Consider the following 20,535-nt stretch of genomic DNA (forward strand, 5'->3'; position numbering starts at 1 on the left):
CGTGCCACCCTCCCTCTGCTTTCTGCCTGCCAGTCACATCAAGGAGTCCCTTTCGGTCCTCCAGATGTACTGTGTTCTTTCACTTGGGGATATCCTCCTGTTTTTCCTTTCACCTCCAAGTTCACCTCCTCAGGGCCTCTTTCCTATAATCCCCACACCACCACCATCCAATGGAAATATAATGTAAGCCATGCACGTAATTTAAGACTTTCTGGTAGCCATATTAGAAAATATAAAAGTGAGGTTAATTTAATAATATCTTTTATTTAACCCAATAAGTCAAAACTATTATCACTTTAACATGTACCAATAGCCACAGATGTCTAATGGCTTCTGTTCTGAACAATGCAAGGCCTAGATTACATCAATACCCACCCCCACCTTGTATCATTTCCTAGCTCTCTGTACTTTCCCGGTTTGAATACCTGTGTTTCAAAAACTAATAATAATGTGACATTGGTTTAATATCAGTTTTCTCTGATAGACAAATAAAATCTCTTTGGGGTAATTTTGTTCATTATATCGCCAGTGCCTGGCACTGGTGCCAAATACAGGGGTGGGCAAAAGTAGGTTTACAGCTGTGAAACACAGACTTTTTCTTGTATTATTATTTATTTATTAACTATTGTATTATGTCTTTGTCCATACAAACCACTGTAAGTCTGCTGTTGTCCACCCCTGTGTACACTGAGGTATGGATGGACGAATGGATGTGTGAAGAGGTGAAAGGCAGCCTTGCTTCTTTGGGTTTTGTGTTACAATTGAAGAGCAGGACACGCCTCTCTGTTTGGCTTGGCACTTTGACCTTTCCATTATCTCCCCTTGTAGCTACACAGCCAGTGTCCTCCTCTCTATGGAGTCATTATCCTCGTCATACAGGCCCCCTCTAATTATCTCCTATCTTAAAAAACAAGCAAACAGTACCCCTTCTAGTGGTTTCCACCCTGATTCTCTGCTGCTGCCTCTCCCCGACCCCATGATTTACAGCCAACCTGCTTTGAAAAAATAAGGGAACCTCCATCTCTGGTCTTCTACCCCCATGCACCGCGATTACCTGCAGCGTGATCTACACCTCTCTGGGGATGGTCACAACTTGCACGTTGCTAAGTCCATTGATGCTGATATTCTCTTTCTTCGCCTCTTCACCTTATTTTGGACTTGGCTCTACCTTTCCGGAAACATTCTCTTCTCCTGGTTGTGTGATTCTACCTGTCTCCTCATTTTCCTCCTAACACTCTGACATCTTCTCAGTCTCCTTTACAGTCCCTTCTCTATTTGACCCATAAATATCTAAGTGGCACTTAAGTATTTGCCAGGACTCTGTCTCCTCTCTTTCTTTGGGTTGATAGCTCAGTTACTCTCATAGCTTCTAATACCACCCTCATGCCACTGCTGCTTGCCTCAGCACTCTAGACCTCCTACATTTGGCTCACTCAGTATCTCCATGATGTGCCCTATGGAATTCTGAGGAGGAAGTCTTGACTCTCCCTCCTCAGCTTGTTCCTCCTCATACTCCTCCTTGGTAAAGGCACTCAGTTTCCTGAAATACCCACTCACTGGCCGAAGCCCGAACTCTCCCTCCCTTTCCTTCCAACTCAGCATCAATCTATATACCAGGTCCTGAGCTGTCTGTCTTCAGAGTAACTCCCCATCTGTTTACTTCCTTCATCCCACCAGCTCGTCCAGGCCAGCTTTATGTGTCATCTGCATTAATGGCCACGAACTAGTCTCACTTCTGTGTTCACCACCAGCCCCCACCCACCCTCTGTTTCCCACAGAGTAGGCAGAAGGGTATATTTTATAAGGTAAAGCAGATTATGTCACTTCTCTGTCAAATTCCCCCCCGGGATCCCACATTTCAGTTAAAATATAATCCAGACTCTGGTGTGGCCAATAAAACCCCCAAATGAGCTGGCCCCCTGACCACTTCCCCCAGCTTCACCTTCGATCACATTCAGCCTGGTCACTCTGCTCTAGATAGAAGAACTTTGGAACCGGCCAGGTTCTCTCTTGCTTTAGCCATGTGAAAATGTGCTTCCTTGCACGCAGATCTCCACAGAATTATCTTTCCTCTTGTGTTTTTTTCCCAGATCTGTTTGGTTCTGCCGTTAGGACAGGGAATATGTCTATTTCACTTGACTTTGCCCTTCTAGAAAGACATTCAACAAATGCTTGTTGAATGAATAAACCCTATAAAAGTATTTTAATATTCTGCCAATTACTTGAACATATCTGAACAAGCTTTATTATATTCTTGTATTGTAGCTTACCTCAGACATTGCCACCTTTAACCAGTTTGGAAGAATTAGCAGCCTAAAATACAAATTTTCAGTGTTAAGATGACTAAATCTAGGCTGATGCACTAAAGACAAACAAAGCTGCGAAATCCTTCCACTCCATCATTTCTAAGAAAAATTGTTATTAAAAACCACTTTCCTAACTTTGCTCACACACAGAAGCTCCATAGTGAGTGGCAGCCAAAACCTAGGCAGAGAGCACAGTTGGGGATTTAGGTAAAAATGAATCCAAAATGAGTACGGCCAGGTTTTGCCACTGGTTTGTGAAATCTAATTGCCTACATGTGACCCAAATAGAGAAAATGTGAATTGCATGTTTAGGAAATCATTTTCACTGTCATGAAAGCAGCCCTGCAGTGTTATGGAAACAAGCTGGAGTCAGGGAACCTCAGTCCTGGTTGAGAAGTCAGTATGCTGTCTCATTTTCCACATAACACATAAAATTCCCTTCGTTCTCATTTATTTTCAAGTAAGAATACATGAGAACTGCTCATCCATTCTCCGTTTTTTTGTGTGTGAAAACCTCTAAGAAAATCATACACTTGTATGCAGAAACATAGATAGCTTTACAGAAATATATTCTATTAGCAATTCTAAAGTGTTAGATGGAGGAAATTTTAGAATTCCAGTTAAGAAAGACCATTTTGAGGAAGTCTTAAAGTGCATGTAAGCCTTTATTTCCTTGGTTATCCCAGTGCCTGGGAGGTGCACATTGAACTGCACCAGGAGGCGGAGGCAGAGCCGCTCCACCATGCGTGTGTCCTGGGATGAGCCTGTGTACATTTGGCTTTGCTCAGCTGCACCTGCCCTGTCCTCTCTGCAGCCTTGGAACTGAGACGCCTGGCCCAGGCCGGAGCTCACATGGGCCTGCCAAGAGGAAGAGTAGGCTGCAGGCCAGTGCTGGCTCTTCCTCCCATTTTTCCTCCCCTGGAGCTGTTAAGGTGCAACCCACTCAAAACAGGACCAGGTTTCACAGACTTACTGCTTTGTTTCTTGTAGAAAATAGAATTCATTTCACTTTCAGGGAAAAAAGTAGAACACTATTCTACCCTAAATAAGTCCCCCCTTTTCTTTCTCTCCTTAATGTCTAAAGCGTATTTCTAATGTGGATACATAATTTCTATATTTACAAGTAAAAGAAACAGGCCTTCTGGGAGCCATCAGTGGAGATGGGGAGCTGAGGGTGGAGGGCAGGGATTTGCCAGTTCTCTCCCTGACCTGCCTGCCCCCAACACGCACACTCCTCTCCTTCTGCCTCTGGCTCTGTCTCACAAAGGAGCGGGGCCTTGGTGTTGTTGCTTGTCTTTGACATTAGAGCAACACTGTAAAACATCGCCACCTTCAGTTAAAACTGGTAAGTATGTTCCTGCGCTTTCCAGAAAACACACTGAGCAAGTTCTCCGGTTTCTGTGCTTCTCTGCTTGATGGCTCTTGATGTGTATCTCTCTCTTCAATTCAGCACAGGAGGAAAAAAAGGGAAGGAAGGAGGGGGGGAGGTAGGGAAGGAGAGAGGGAGGGAAGGAGCCTGGAGTGAATATAAGACTTAATCCACGTCAGAGGTTCTGCTAGTGTCAAAGTGAAGGTCAGCATACTTTTTAGATGACAGAAAAACTCTGAAACCATGTACTTTCTCAGACCCACCAATTGTTATTCTATGTGAACTGTACTTTTGAAGTCCAACGGTTTAAAGTTGTCAAAATATTGAGTCTGATTTTTTGATAGAACATGCCTTTTTGGTGGAGAAGTATCATTTCTGTGCAGGGCAGGAGGGGTTCGAGTATGTGTACAAATATGCACAGACCCAAGGAGTGGGTGCAGGTGGGGTACAAAGTCAGCAAGCAGTCTCGGCAGTTCTGGCCAGGACTGGGAAAGATGAGATGTGGATCTGACGTTTGCAGCAGCTGCTTGATATCAGCAGCCACTTAACATCAGGAAATTTAGAGCCAATTCGTGAATCTTTTCCAACAGTATTTTAACATCTTACTGTGAATAACTCATTGATTGATATTTTCTGTAAGTACAGTACTAAAGTTCTCGGTACTTCCCTGCAGCCTCACAGTACTCTCAGTAAAGGGTCTGTGGCATCAATGAAAGGGATGAGAAGCAACCCAGTGGGAACTTTCCAGAAGCATGCGTCCCTCACACACATTCGTTATTCCAAGCATTGTGGCCTGAGCACAATTCTCCGAATCCAGAGTGAACTCAACCCTTTCTTGGGTCAGGTCACGGTCTAGGATCACACAGAACGGCGTCCAGCAGGCAGTCCTCACCCAGACTCCACACCCTCTTCCAGTGACAGGAGATGGTATAAGTCACCCGTCCCCATGTCTTCCCGAGCCTGAGGTGTTTTCAATAAGTGGGACCACTGGAGATTTCAGTTTATGTTGGGTAAAGGAAACTCGTAACTCTAGCATTGGTGCCCCTCATCTTTCACCATACCCCTCCCTTGTGTGTGAAAATGGAAAAAATGGGATGCTGGAGAACTTGGAAGGTATGGTCTTGAAGGTACCAAAGTTTCCAATAGCTAGAGATATGGAGTGTGTTGTTATGTACATTTAAGGCAATTACAGTTAAAGCTGACCATTTTGTTTCATGGGATACAGAATCTTTAAATTCTTTAAGGATATTTATTTATTTATTTATTTATTTTTAGAGAGGGGAAGGGAGGGAGAAAGACAGGGACAGAAACACCAATGTGTGATTGCCTCTAGTGTGCCCCCTACTGGGGACCTGGCCTGAAACCCAGGCATGTGCCTTGACTGGGAATGGAACTGGCGACCCTTTGGGTTCATAGGCTGGTACTCAGTCTACTGAGCCACACCAACCAGGGCGAATTCATTTAATTTTTAACAATAAACAGTAGGGATACATTATTTTGTCCTAAAGGCATATCCCTTTTCTTTATCTTCTTGGTGTCTAAAGTTCATATTTTCTAATATGGAATGGATAATTCCATATTTAGAAGTAAAGTAAATGGGCCTTTTGGGAGCCAGCATTGACGTTTAAGTCTAGAAAATTAGATCCACTGTTGCAAGAGCAAACTGTACATTATCTTCCTAAGAAAATACTAATTTATCAGTCCCAAGAGCCAAAGAATTGTTCTGTGTCAGCAATCGGCTTAGCCTCATAATTATAAATTTGTAAGGATCTGTTGAAAGACGTGGATCCAGAAGAATTATAGTGTTTCATAGTGAATCACTCAGAATAAAGAACCCTGTTATTTGTAGACATTCCATACTGTCACAGAAATTTAGAGGTGGGTCAGGTCTTGGCAACCATGTAGTCTAACCCCTTCAGTTTACAGATGAAGAAATCAAGACTTAAAACTTGTAGAAAATATATGAAAATATTTAAATGTGCAACGTATGTTCTGAATGTCTGAACATCTTCAACAGGTTACTAGTACTATCTTTGAAATAGTCAACACAGCGTGTTCAAAATGTGGCAAGAGTGCCTCATTGTGACTAGACTCCCATTTATTTCCTATACTTAGCATCCTTAGCCTAGCATATTCCTTTCTTTCTCCACCCCTCTTCCTTTCTTCTTCCCTTCCCCACATCTTCCATTTATCCATTGAAAGATTTTGTTACTGAGTCCCAGTATCTATGAGATGCTATTCTAGACAGAGGGCTGGTTATAAACACAAGGAGGTTTACAAGCAACCTTTGCCTTTGAGGAACTATCAAGAGAGAAGGTGAGACAAATGCATGAGTGAACAGTTGCAACAGAACTTCAGAAATGCCCAACTCTGTATGGCCGAGCACAATCAGGGCCCTGAGAAACACAGAGCAACACTGCCCTGGGAGAGTCAGGGGAAGCACACCAAGGAGGTAACGCCAGAGCGAATCTCATCGGGGGCCTGCCTCTCAGGCAGAGAAGGCAGCAAGGGGATTCCAGGAGAGGGGGATTGCCCCAAAGGCAGAGCAATGAAGAAAGAACATATTTTACCAGAAGGGGTGAGTCTGGTGATGGACAAGCAGGGAAAAATTAGTGATGTGGGGGTGATGGGTGCTGAGATGGGAAGATAAATTAGAAAATAAATAAAGGAACTGCTATATACCATGCTAAAGAATTTAGCTGTCATCCTGAAAGCCTGGGCTCAGTAATTCAAATATTTCTTCACAATGCAAGTTATACCCAGCATCTACCTCTGTTATTTTTGCTTTGTTTGTGTGCCACTCATACTATTATTTATTTAACATATTTGTCTAAAGTAACTTACTTTTAAATGTTTGTTTTTAAAAGAAACTTTATACCAGTGTTGTAAAATAGAAAAAACAACATCACTTGCAATAATTTTAAGGTCTTCATGAAAATGAATGATGAAAATAAAATATTTCTGTTAACACTTCACCTATAAAAATTTCTGAACCTGTGACCTGTGGTCTCATTGTTCCAAAGGGAGATTTTAAATTTTGAAGAGGAGTTAAATTCATTGTAACATCAAATTGAGACTCCTAAAATTACTTAAGAGAAAGAGAGATGAAAGGGGTAAAAGTTCCTCACTCTCTCAGTCAGGGGTATTTAGCCATGTGCCTGCAGCCTCGGCCACTGAATGGAGGAAGTACTGTTTTTGGCAGTAAAGGTCCACCTAGTTTTTGAGCTAAGAAGTAACAAAATCAGACTTATCTGAAGAGGGATAACTTAGAACTGAAAAGGAAGACCAAAAAGTAGGTAGAGCCTTGGCCAGGCTGGTTCTACCAGAGACTTTCAGAGCAGTCCCAGTGTAGAAGGATGAAGATAAGGGGCAGAACACAGCAGCACTTGCTTCCTGAGGGGCGAGGTGCAGGGGTCAAGGGAAGAGAAGGGTGAGCCATGCCCTGGAGATGGATAGCTTGTGAGATGGTGTGGCAGCCATGTGATGCAGACCAGGTTTGAGGAATATGGTTAGAAAGACAGAGTAGAGTGTTCAGTGGGGGGATGAGGAAAGGAAGGAGACAAAGCAGAAAAAGGTAGAGAGGGACAAGACCCCTAAATCAGAACATGCGGCCTGCCACAAATACTTGCAGTTTCTAAGCTCACGGTAAATGCTTGTGGGATAAAAGGCCAAGTGTGGATGGTCAGTGGGCAGTGGAAAGTAACTTGCTGGTGATTGGAGGCATTCCAAACACCTGTAGTTTGGGAGAGATTATTGTGGCCTATAAGTCAGCCTCAAGTGCGCTTCCAGTCACCTACTGACCACTTTAGAAAATGTGTGATGCAACCAGCAGTCAGGTTTAAGGTATATTAGACATGTTTACTTTCGTAAAATGTTGAAAATGAATCCATCCAACCAACCTCATTCAGAACTTACTTATGTAAGGCCATTTTCTGGGAGCTTTGAGGGACGGAGGGATAAATTAGACACAGAGCTTGTAAAAATCTAATAAGATTGCAGATAAGTTTTTCAGAGGTATAAAATTTGTTAACATGGAGTATTTCTTCATGATCTTCAGAAAATAAATTTAGCCTCAAAATCTTCCTAGTAACCACAGTTAGTATGAGGTCTGTTCCCACGCAGTGTATGAAGTTTATTATGATGTTGGGGAGAACAGCCTAAGTGAAATTTCTCATAGAATTGGAAGTGACAATCTTGCCAGGCATTAACAGCCCTTTTTCTTGTGTTGTGCTTAAAATACCCATTTGCCCAGCTTAGGAGAAATAAACTAATTGAGTTTTATCTTTTGCACGTATATAAAACTGTCCTTCTCAGATAAGTATATCATATAGTAATATATTAGAGTATTCTCATGAAAACCTGCTAAATAATCCATTTCCCACAACTAGGATGTTTTTCTCTCAGTAGTCAAGACGCAGACTAGAAAGCATAGATTTCACTTTCAGTCTATAAAAGAGTCACACATTTGAATGAGGGAAGGACAACAAGCCTAATGTTGATACCCATTCTTCAGTTTCTAGACCCTTCTGTGGAAAGAAGTGTTTTTATAAGACTCAGACAGAATTCATTTCCATACAGCGTTCCCGATGGCTCCCATCAGAGCAGAACAGCTGGGAAACATATGGTATCCATTTCCCTGTATCACTTGGAAAAAATTTCACATGTAAATAAAGCCAACATAAAAGAGTAGCCCTTTGAACCCACGACCTTGTACATACAATACATAGATATAGTGGTACAATGCACTCGTTGTATTGGCCCACTAAGTTCTGTGCCTTTAAGAATTCTTTATTATATTTTGAGATGCACATTTTCAAGACTTTCCAAAGAAATGAAGGTAATTTTCAAAAATATTAGCAAACAATATATCCAACAATAAGTATGTATCTCAGAAATGTAAAGGAATATGTATATATCACACTATATTTAAAGCTTTCCAGACAATTGATGGATACAATTAAAGGCATATTTATACATTATAAACTCTCTGTCCATTATCTCTCTGTTTTGAAATAAGTAAGTAAGTTAACCATGTGTTCTTGAAAGGAAGAGAGAAAGGCTTGGCAGAAATTTCTGGCAGACATTAGTTTTTTCATAGGTTTACATTTTTAGGGAGAAAAGGACATATAAATGCTAGAAAACCTTTTAAATTTATAATGGACCAACTGGAATTAGTCTTTGCCTTTTGCATATTTACATTTCATACATAACTCTAGAAAATCTAGCTCTTATTGGTAATTATCACTCCTCTGAGTTTATTAACAGAACTTTTTTCCCCTGTGAAATTAAGCTGTAAATCCCTCGGAAGGATGCACTTTGGGCATTTAAAAAGAGGTTTAATGTGTTGTACAAAGTGAGATTCAAATTTGAACACTAGCGTTTGTTAATTGTCTGCTCTGTGCCAAGTACTGTGTACAACTAAGAACCAGAGCCAACAGAAGGGAAGGGAGCAGCAGCTTCAGAGCATGGAGATACCATTGTTCCCTTCTAGAACATTCCCTGTTATTTCCTGTTCCTTACCAAACAGAATCTAAACCTCCCCTCAAACCTCCTTTTCTTGGATTCTAAAATGCCACAGCGAGAAGGACCTCAGAAGAAGACCTCTTAGTGCAGATCCTCTGAAACCCCTTGCAAAACTGAGGTCCATTTTGGAGAAAGAACCCGCAGCTATGTGGCATTCAGGCTCAGAACATTCCCTGTCACTTCTTTAGCTTGGCTCCAGAACTTCTCGGAATCCTTGTAGAACACACCCTGGCAGGAGGAAGAATGACCGTGCTCTAAATTTGGGGAATTTTAATCACTTGTATTCCACTTTTATCCCCCAAATCAGTGGTAGCCAGGGACTCTTGCAGAAATGATAGGCCTAGGAATACCCCCATCTCTTTTGCTGTGCCCAATAGCAAAGACCAGAGACAAAAACATGCTTTTGGGTTACAATCTTCCTACCTGCTGTTGTTCTGCAAAAGGATAGATAGACGAGAGGTCCCTGGTTGGAGGGTAGTCCTGAAACCTCACTCCTTTAATGGGGGATGGTGTAAACTAAATGGAAGGGTGTAGGAACCCATAAATCTCTGGTCAGCACGTTTCCAGGGGCACTGGGGCATCTGTCATCTAATCAGAGGAGTGTGCCAGATGGGAAGCAGTGTCATCGTGGCCAAGGAGACTGGTGTTGCTCCACCATCCTGCACTGAGATGGGGGTGGGTAGCCTTTCTTACAAGGAGGCTAACTGGGAGAAGTGGTGGTTCTTACCTTCCACCTGTGTTGCTGTTTCGCTTCATACTCCATCTCAACCAGACGCTCAAATGCAAACCTTGCAGTGTTTATCTAAGCCTTGAACAGAAACGAGAAACAAAAAAAAAAACCTAGTCTGTCCGCCTCACCCTCCCTTCACAATGTCCTTCCCCTCTTGTTTGTTTCCAGCTTTCTAAATAATGAACGGCAGCCCTGAATCTTAAAGAGTGCATTCTGCTGCCAGGTGTCAGTGCATCATGCTGTTGTACCACTGCTAGAAAGCACCTAATAAATGGTGAACTGGGATGCTCCGTCTAAGACGGAGAACACTCAGCCTCAGCTCCTCTCCCGTGGTCCCGTCAACTCCTGACCACTTCCTTCCTTTCTGTTCTGGCCCTAGTCTGTCTAACAAATCACCCAGGGAATCACCCAATCAGTCATAATTTGTTCGCCCAATATTAAAAAGTTTATTCTTGCCCTGGCTGGCATAGCTCAGTGGATTGAGCGCGGGCTGGGAACCAAAGTGTCCCAGGTTCAATTCCCAGCCAGGGTACATGCCTGGGTTGCAGGCCATAAACCCCAGCAACTGCACATTGATGTTTCTCTCTCTCTCTGTCTCTCTCTCTCTGTCTCTCTCTCTCTCTCTCTCTCCCTCCCTCCCTTCCCTCTCTAAAAATAAAATAAATAAAATCTTTTAAAAAAAAGTTTATTCTTCTTTATATGGGACTCCTTAAGCTTCAGAGACATACATATACGTGTGTGTGTACGTGTGGGAATATGTGCATATACGTCCCTTCTCTCCCTAAATTAGTTTGGAAGTTCATTTAACACAGAGGACCCAGTCCTCCAGTTCTGCTTTTCAGGGTGGTGACAGGTACCCAAATACTTGCCAGGCAGGTGAAACTATCCGGGGAATAAGCCTAGATACCTGTCTGGGCTTGTTTTCTTTGGCTGTCTGCTTTCACCATTACTACTTTACTTCAATTAATTTGGAGCCAATATATCATAACTTTCTTTTATCTTTAACTGTTTTCCAGTGTTAAGTGTGAACTATTTATTTTATGATATACATTCTAAGTGGTCCCCTTACACAGGGGCTTACTTTGAGCATAACTTGAGTGGACCATGTCTGCCTGCATAGCCAAGATATTTTTAGTGTTTTAATTAATAGCCTCCTCTTTTAATTTATTTTAAAACAGTTTCTAGCTCAAGCTGGAATTGCAGTGTCTCAACTCTTATTACAAACACGCAAAAGCCCACAGGAATCGCTGATGTATACAGTAAGTTCCGCCCAGTGAAGCGAGTTTCCCCCCTGAAACATCAGCCAGAGACTCTGGACAACAATGAAAACGATGAGCAAAAGGACCAGAAGGCAGAGTACCAGAAAGGAGGTGATGCCGACCCAGGCCCCCAAGCCGAAGAGCTCAGCCCCGGAGATAGAGAGGGCGGCCCCCCGAGTAAGATCGCGGAGCCGAGTGCACTGCTGGGCGAACTGGAGCATTATGACCTCGACATGGATGAGATTCTGGATGTGCCTTACATTAAATCCAGCCAACAGCTTGCCTCTTTCACTAAGGTGACTTCAGAAAAAAGGATTTTGGGTTTATGCACGACCATCAATGGCCTCTCTGGCAAAGGCTGCTCTGCAGGCAGTGCTGAGAACCCGCCGTCCAACATGACGCCGTTTTGTGTGCTTTCTCCCGTGAAAAGCCCTCACTTGAGAAAAACGGCATCTGTCCTTCGAGACCAGCAAAAGCTCTCCACTGAAGACTCTGAGGGCTCGCCCCCTCTGGTTAAATGTGGCTCTGAAAACCAGAGTAAGGACTTCCTGACCAAGACCTTCACTGATGCCCAGAGTCGGAAAGGTGAGAAGCCAGCACCAGACTGCCAGCTCAGGGCCTTCCACCTGCAGTCCTCGGCGGCAGAACCCAAACTGGAGGAGCAGATCGGTGGCATGAACTGGACCAGCTCCCAAGGCCCAGAAGAAAGGAGTGAGTATCTGAAGAAGGTGAAAAGCATCTTGAACATCGTTAAAGAAGGACAAATCTCTCTCCTGGTAAGTATGATCTAATTCAGCATACACATGAGTAATTCAGAAACTTTCGTTATCAGCTTCATTCATTAGTAACAGAATGATGATACATTGATTCCCATTTTTGTTTAGCCTTTATTTATGGTTTTGATTAGGTGATTTGACTTTTGAGTTTTAAAATAAAAAGTTAGGAGGGTAAAGCAGGGAAAAACAAATGACTGTAGGGAGAGTGTTATTTCACTTTAACTTTGCATGAATTCAACTGAAATAAGGATACTCAATCTAAAACAAAAACAAAACAAAGGCCCAGCACTTTCTTTACCTTGAATCTTAATGCCTTTCTCTTTGCCTTCCTAATTGTTTCCAATGCTCTCACTCAGTTATTTGTGGGGATGTCAGTTTCTTGCTGAAGGTGGAACTGCCAGATACATGAACAGAGGGTCTTCTGTTTTGTCCCAATTATTATTACGAGGACTTGGACCAGGAGGGCTGAAAGCATTTGCAGATAGAAGCTTACCCTGGAGCTTGATTGTCCCCTGACCCAGATGGATTTTTTACCAGTTGCAGCTCTGCATGTCTAGGGAGCATGAAGAAGCTTTTCTGAAGATTCTAAACAGAGCAACATGATGTAAGAAAAGCCTGTTCTGCTTAGGCTCAGAGAACTGAACTGAAATCACACTCCATCTGCCTGCATTGTTCTTTTCTGGCTTCCAGGCTTGCATCAAACAGTAGCAAGCCTGGGCTAATACTGTGATGTTAATTAAAGTCTCATTCAGGAAAATTGTCACATCTTGGCAGTGTGGCTCTACTAAAGCCATGCATGGTTAAGTACAGTGTGCTTGCTCTGCTATCACAGATCTTATTGTCATAGTGGGATGATAGGATCGAATCATTTTACTAAATAAAGTAGTGATTTTTTTTCTCCTAAAAAATGTCTTTTCCATTTCTCTTGGCCCTTCTTCTCTTTTTCTCTTTGGTTCATTTCTTTCTTTTTTCCTTCCCATGTTTTCATGTTTCCCAAATGATAACACCTCTCGATTTACCAAACTGCCTTTATCAACCAGTTTATGCTCAGGGAATGAACTCCACCAGAGGTGAGAAAGCCAAAAGCAGGTGGCCTGCCGATGCCCCCAGGAGCTGGTTTGGGGATGAAAGTGTCTAGAGGTTCCCCTGGGAGCAGCAGTTGGCCGCAGGCACCATTTGGCTTCCAGTCAAAGCCGGTTCTCCATGGTTCAAGGCAAAGCAGATGGTTGAGACTAGTAGTTCATTCTTTCAACAAACCTGCTACAGGGAACATAACACAACCTGGCCCTCAGGACTTAGCAGTGGAGTGGCTGGGGACAGACCCGGAGCCTGCCAGATACTGTGAATGCCATCACAGTTGTTTACAAGCCAGCTCAGAACCTCCCCCAGTGTGCTGGCCTCTCCTTGTCACTGTGTCTCTCACATGAAAATTATTCTCTTGAGCTTTTATGTCCCAAAACATAATATAACAAAAAAAAATTGTCATAGAAAATAGCATGGAATTCTGACTACATAGATCCTGATGGCTGCCACCAGAGCTTCTGGAAGCTTATCTCCTTTTCCTAGCACCCCGAGAAAAACCCCAAAGTGTCTCATTCTGTTTTAGTGACCTGAGTTTTTCTAATCTTGCTATTTGCACAGCCACACCTAGCTGCCGACAATCTAGACAAGATTCACGACGAAAGTGGAAACAATCTCTTACACATTGCCGCATCGCAGGGCCACGCAGAATGTCTCCAGCACCTCACTTCTTTGATGGGAGAAGATTGCCTCAATGAGCGGAACTCCGAGAAGTTGACTCCAGCGGGTCTCGCCATCAAGGTGAGTGTTTGGGGCTGGGGCCCCCACAGCTGAAAGTTAAGTTTCAATTTTTTAAGATTTCTATGGAGCTGAAGTATTGGGATGGAGAGAGAGAGGAGAGTAATATACCGAGCAAACAGCGAATGAACATTATATTTAAGAGATTAATCATTTCAGTCATTAACTGCTTTGAGATTTTGAGTGTGCATTCCAGTTTATTGTGCAATGAGGGTCGGCCTCAAATCAGCTAATAAAAAGTAAGGGAAATGATCGATTGCAGTGCTAAGAACTTTTGTTATTCATGGAGACTGTAGTTTAAGCTCTTAACCACACCTGGATCTATCAGAGACTGTTTCATTTTTTCCTAATGTGAGTACAATGAAGAAGACAAATGAGGACATGGTGTGTTTGAAGGGATGCTAGCCTGCAGGAGTATTTCAGGTAATGAAGTGGGCTTCTTGTGGATCACATCTGAAGTTTAAATGTCTTCAGGATCAGGAGTGGCTTAGAATATCAGTGCTGAGTTTGAGTTTAGCTCTTGCAGACAGTATGCTCTCTGTCAAAAACTGCAGAAATTAATGGCGACTGCATTAGGGTTAAAAACTAGAAACTTAGATACAAGAGAACACGGTCTTTTGTAGCACTTCAGCGGGTGCCTCTGTGAAATATATAACACATCACTAGAAAGTTAGCCATTAAACTAAAATTACTTTTAAGGTCTTTGGCAAACAAATATGGAATTCAGCCATGTTTATTAAGAAGCTAGAAATGAAGTTTAGGAAAATATAATACAGCTTGTGCTTCTGCATATGTACTTTATATTAGTGTCCTCCAAAAGCTGAATAATCATACTTTTTATTAGTGGAATTATAGAGTTTTATTAGGGGGACTTGCTGGTTCAATCTACTTTTGAATTCCCTAAAGAATATATAACATTTGAAAAACAAACTATTGCTATCTTACCTCTAGTTTATCTTTTATGCAAATCTGAATTTTTATGTCTTTATTTACTATTCAGTAAAGTTTTATATATTAAATGTTGTATTCTATTTTATTTAGTTTTACTCAATGATAAGATATTATTTCAAAGAGAGCATAAAAACACTTTTTGATAAAATGACAAATCTATGATCCCGGTGGATATCATTTTTCTTTAGTTGTGAATGATGCTATATCAGATTAAGAGCTGATCTGCAGGCAGTCATGAAGAAAGAGAAATCAAATGTGAACTTGAGGTTCACCATAGTTGAATTCAACAATATCACCAAGTCCACTGGATACTGTGTTAGTTGATGGTAATAAAAATTTGAATGAGACAGAATCCTTTAAGTAGTTTCAGGCCTGGTGGATAAGACAGGTAAGTTATCAGTAATTCAAGTGCAGGCATCAAATTTAAGATCTAGTCTTATGGCAGAATCTTGTGGGAAAATAGAGTTGGATCTAATCATCAGTGGGCATGTTCCAATGATGAATAAAATATTCTTGCAATGCTAATGAATATTGATATTAAAACACTAAATATTTTAGTGTTTATAAAATGCTTATAGTGTATAGTTTTTCTGACTAATGGTAGATTATTGAATATATTCTAACTACATAGTTGGATGAAAAAAGTTTTTTTCCCCTTAATTTACATGTCCTAGTCCTGTTTTTGAGTCAGAATCTTTAAAGTAGGAAGTTAGATAAGAAACTTAGTGGTCATTAAGTCAATCCTGGGTATAAAATAAACTCCTGTGATGGTATCTGTATTGTTATTCATTCTTGAACTCTTCCAGCCCACATAGTATTGCCACCATACAGTCAGCATGCAAACTTAGCACTTTTTTGTTTGTTCGTTCTAATGAAGAATACATACAAACACATAAGACTCAACGCTTTTATAGATTTTATGGATTTGGAGTCCCAGGCTTTTTATGCTTTACTTCTGAACAGCGATTTGAGAAACAGAAGTGTTCCTCTATACCTTCCTTTAAAATAGACTTTACAAAAGCAGCTAGTACAAATACTTTATAACAAGTGCCACCCCTTTAGAGATCTGTCCTGACACATGTCCTGCCTCAGTGTATTCGGGCTATTTTAATGGACATTAATGCAGAGAGAATCCTAAGAAGTCATCATTGTCTGTCTGTCTCAGGACCATTATTTAAACCCCAGTAACTGGCTGACGGTGTTTCACGTCAGCAAGCACAGCTCCGAGGGCCCTGTTGTCATTAATGACGAGCAGCCTGGCTACAAATTGGTTGAAGTTGCTGGGATAATGCGACTTGGCTGACTGGAAGCAGGGTCACAGGGTGTCACATAAGATTACCTGAGAAAAAGGAGCTCTTAAGTCATACCAGGGTTGAAGAACGTCTGTCTGTGACTCTTAAACTCCTCAAATGGAACATCATAAATTCTTGCCCGTTACATGCAGAATTTATTGAATGTTTTCTGGGGGCCCGACACTAGGGACTGTGGGAGTTCGGAGCATGACCGAGTGCCCTCGGGAATGAATGAATTCTGTAAGGTGAAGGAAACACTGTGTTTTCTGAAATGGAGCTAGAACAAGGAATTATTTTAGGAGCTAAACAGACTGAGAATGAAATAACCTTAATTCCTTTTTCTCATTTAGTCCTTTTGATTAAGCTCAAAGAGAAAACGCTAGTCTAATAAGAAAAATGACTTTGAACACAGCCTACTGACATTCCTTTTTAACATACAGTGAATGACCCCAGGCTTAGAGACTTCAGCAGGCAAAAATCTCCCACTGGAACTTAATAACATTTCTTGTTTTCTTGGTATTTTGATTTATGGCAAGTGATGCTGCTTTTAAACTCATGGTTGTGATATATTTCTTTTTGCCTTACTAGCAGCATTTTACTCATTTCAATGTTGCCTTCTTGAATAACTACACCTAATAGACATGTAACACAGCATTCCACCCAATAACAGCAGAATTCTTCTCAAATGCACATGGAACATTTTCCAGAGTAGGCCATATGTTAGGCTATAAAACAGGTCTCAATAAATTTAAACTGATTGAAATCATACAAAATATATTCTCCAACCATAACGGAATGCAATTAGGAATCAATCGCAGAAGGAAATTTGGGATATTTTCAAGTAAATGGAATTAACTTACTCTAAAATAATTGTTGTATCAACAAAGAAATTACAAGGGAAATTGAAAACTATTTGGAAATGAATGAAAATGTAACATAACCAACATTTAAGGGTGCAGCTAAAGCAGTGCATAATGGGAAATTTATAGTTGTATATTTAAAAAGAAGAAGAAGAAAGATCTCAGATCAATAGCCTAACCTTCTACCTTAGGAAACTATAAAAAGAAAAGCATACCTGGCTGGTGTGGCTCAGTGGTTGGGTTGCCGACCTGTGAACCAAAGGGTCATCACTTTAATTTCCAGTCAGGGCACATGCCTGGGTTATGAGCCAGGTCCCCAGCTGGGGGTGCATGAGAGGCAACCACACACTGATGTTTCTCTTACTCCCTTCCTCCCTCCTTCTACTCTCTCTTAAAATAAATAAATAATCTTTAAAAATTTTATTTAAAAAAAAATTTAAAAGAAAAACCAACTAAATTCAAAGTAAGCAGAAGGAAGGAAATTTAAAAATTCAAGTAGAAATACATGAAATAGAGAATACAATAACAATAAAGTCAACAAAACCAAATTTAATTCTATGACAAGACTGAAAAATAATAAACCTTTAGTTAGACTAAGAAAAAAAAGACTCAAATTATTAAAATCAGAAATGTTGCCTCATATTTCTGTGTTCTATATAAACACTACTTTTATAAACCATGTTGTCTAGTAGATGCTTGATATGGTTCCCATTCCTTCATCCAGAGGGAATGAAGCACACTATATCATTTTTTAAACTCCTTATAGGAGACACTTGGCATGTTCAAGTTGTGTATAATGAAGGATTTATACACATGAGGAGGGTGGGTGGGGTGTAGGGAGCTCACACAGGAAAATGCAATATCGGGGGTAACAACCAGAGCAGTTACCACCCCAGAGCCTGAAGGGACAGGGGAAGGACCTGAGAGAGAGGGCTGGATAGAAGACTGGCTGACTTTTGACATTTGACTGGTAGAGGGACTCAGCCAGCCAGCGGCAACCCCATAGAGGAGTATGGGGAGTCAGGAACAGAGGGAACCTAAACACACTCTCCTTCCCTAGTCTCTTGCCACCACTCTCCACCCAAGCCAGCCTGCATCCAGGGGGCTAGGAAGCCAGTGCACACAGATCCGCCTCCTTGGCAGCAAGGAGGGCAGAAAAGGGAGGAACTACATCTGAGTGAGTCACCAGGAAACTGGTCAACAAAACCCAGTTATGCTAGATATCCCAAATAGAGGGAATAGACTGCATATGTACAGTTGTGAGTTGACTATGTGAGGCTCCATAAGAGTAAATGAAGAATGAGCAGATTACCTCCTCTTGCCTTGTTTTTAGAATAGACTTCCTTAACTTCATGCCCATAGTAGCTGTTTCTTCTGTGCTATGCAATCCAGGAAGGCAGCTGAATGTCTCATTTGTCTTATAGAATGATGGAGAGTGTCTGAGAGCATCTGGTAGTATAAGGTAACAAGGATCGCATGCTTAGTAAGCTGATGTGCTTCATCTCATTTGAGCTCCACAATAAGTTTATGAGGTAGTTACTACTCACCCTGCTGTTTCACAGAGGAGAAAATTGAGTGTCAGAGAGGTGAAGTAACTTGATCAAGGTCTTGTAACTAAGTGGGGGATTAAAGATGTAAATCCATTCCAAAGTCTGGGTCTTAATCACTAGGTTATATATGTCACGCCAGCCTTCCTGGACTGCACAGTATGGGGTCTCAGCACAGGAGAAAGGAGCTATTGTGGGCGCAGAGTCGGGGAAGGCGTCAGTGAGGCAGCATTGGAGCCAGTATCACAGGGCTATTTTTCTTTACTTTGGAATCATAACATTTTAACTTTTCAAGGGGAAAATCTTATTCTAAAAGTTAATGAGTAAACAAATTGTGATATATTCATGCAATGGAATACTTCTCCACAATAAAAAAGAATAAACTATTAACATAAGTAGTAGCTTGGATGAATCTCTGAGGTGTTATGCTGAATGAAAGAAGCCAGATGCAAGAGTTCGTAGTCTGTTTTATGGTGATAGAAATCATATCAGTGGTCACCTGGGGTAAAGGTGACAGAATGAAAGCAAAAGGCTAGCAGAAGTTTGGGTTTTGGGTGGTTTTTTGTTTTGGGGGTTTTTTTTTGGTGGGGTAGGGTGATGGAAATCTATATCCTTATTGGAGTTGTAGTTACAAGTGAGTATGTATTTGTCAAAATTCATCAAATTGTATACTTTAAAAGGGTTTATTTTATGATATGCAGATTATACCTCAATATAGTGATTTTAAAATAATTGACTAAAATTAGGAAAATGTACTTAAGCAAATTCTATCGTTGATTTAGAGCCAGAACCACATACCAGAAATATTATAGGAGATATACCTGTATTTTAAATAAATGAAGCCTGATAGAAAAGGCAAAATTCACATGATTTTTCTTCCCTTGGTAAAATTACCACCTATGAGCTACTTTTCAGACCTGAATTACCCTGAATTTCTTTCTCTCTCTTTTCTAAAATCTAGAATGGTCAGTTAGAGTGCGTACGCTGGATGGTGAGCGAAACGGAAGCCATTGCAGAGCTGAGTTGCTCTAAGGATTTTCCAAGCCTTATTCATTACGCAGGGTGCTTCGGCCAGGTAGGAAGAATTTTTAATCATCGGATTTATGAGCAATCACATTCATTGTAGTATTTTTAATGAAAAAAGTTCTAAAACAACCTAAACATTCCATAATAGGATATTAGATAAATAATGAAGCTTCATGATGTGATGAAATTTTACAGGAAAGTGGCCATTATATAATATTTGAGTTAAAATATATAATATAAAACTGTTCCTATAACTTGGTACCAACTTTAAACTTTGGAGAGATAGAAAAACAGGTAATGAGACTAAGAAAAACAAAAACAAAAATGAAAAAATCCTGTCACAGCATATTTATAGTAGTTATCACTCAGAGTAGAATTATAAGTGGCTTTTCATCTTTTTTTGTATATTTCAGTATTTTCCAACTTTTCTACATTAAACACATTTAACTTCTGTCAAAAAGAAAAATGCTATATTCTTGAATCCAAAATTAAGAAGAAGATATTTAGTGAGACATTAACTAAGGAGGTCTCCCTCTGTTAACGATGAGCAATCATGCTAACTAGATGCATCTCAACTACAACCAGTTTCTACAGCAGGAAATCCCCAGTGTGAGTGATTGACACTCACAGATCACCATCCAGTGTGTGGGGTGAAAACTCCTCACTAACTCCCTGGGAGGCAATGAATATAAATTCTCTTTTAAAAAAAGTTGTCACCACAAAGTGCCAATCAGAGACTTAAAGAATAAAGTCAGCACTCGATTAAAATGGATTCAATCTTATTTGTTTGTGGAAAAGAAAATTGCTTCTCATGCATATCACCATATCCCCTTTGGCTTCGTAAACCTTCCCCAGTGGCAGTAAACTGTAGTCTTGTCAGCAAGAGATTATGCTTTTTCAAGCATGATAATCTCAAGTTCAAAATATTGACTTGAAGAATATTACCACAGTCTTTCTCTAGTGCAGGTCATGTTAGGTGATGGTTTATTTTGTGCCTTTGTAAGTTCAATTAATATACACACATTAATATGTACTGCTTCCTGTATGTACCAGGCATCATGTCATTCGAGTTTATGTA

At 40.9% G+C, this 20,535-nt stretch overlaps 1 protein-coding gene across 4 annotated transcripts in view; it reads left to right on the plus strand.

The window, feature by feature from the left end:
• The window catches only part of LOC114505034 (synuclein alpha interacting protein), a 143,948-nt gene that overhangs the window by 98,896 nt on the left and 24,517 nt on the right, over nucleotides 1-20,535 (plus strand). For all 4 annotated transcript variants that reach the window (XM_036020692.1, XM_028522904.2, XM_028522913.2 and 1 more), the window contains exons 4-6: nucleotides 11,107-11,963; nucleotides 13,605-13,784; nucleotides 19,393-19,506. In XM_036020692.1, the coding sequence (XP_035876585.1) occupies nucleotides 11,107-11,963; nucleotides 13,605-13,784; nucleotides 19,393-19,506 (1,151 nt within the window). The remainder of the gene's footprint in view (nucleotides 1-11,106; nucleotides 11,964-13,604; nucleotides 13,785-19,392; nucleotides 19,507-20,535) is intronic.

This window comes from Phyllostomus discolor, chromosome 3, assembly GCF_004126475.2.
Source record: "Phyllostomus discolor isolate MPI-MPIP mPhyDis1 chromosome 3, mPhyDis1.pri.v3, whole genome shotgun sequence".
Classification (NCBI taxonomy): Eukaryota; Metazoa; Chordata; class Mammalia; order Chiroptera; family Phyllostomidae; genus Phyllostomus; species Phyllostomus discolor.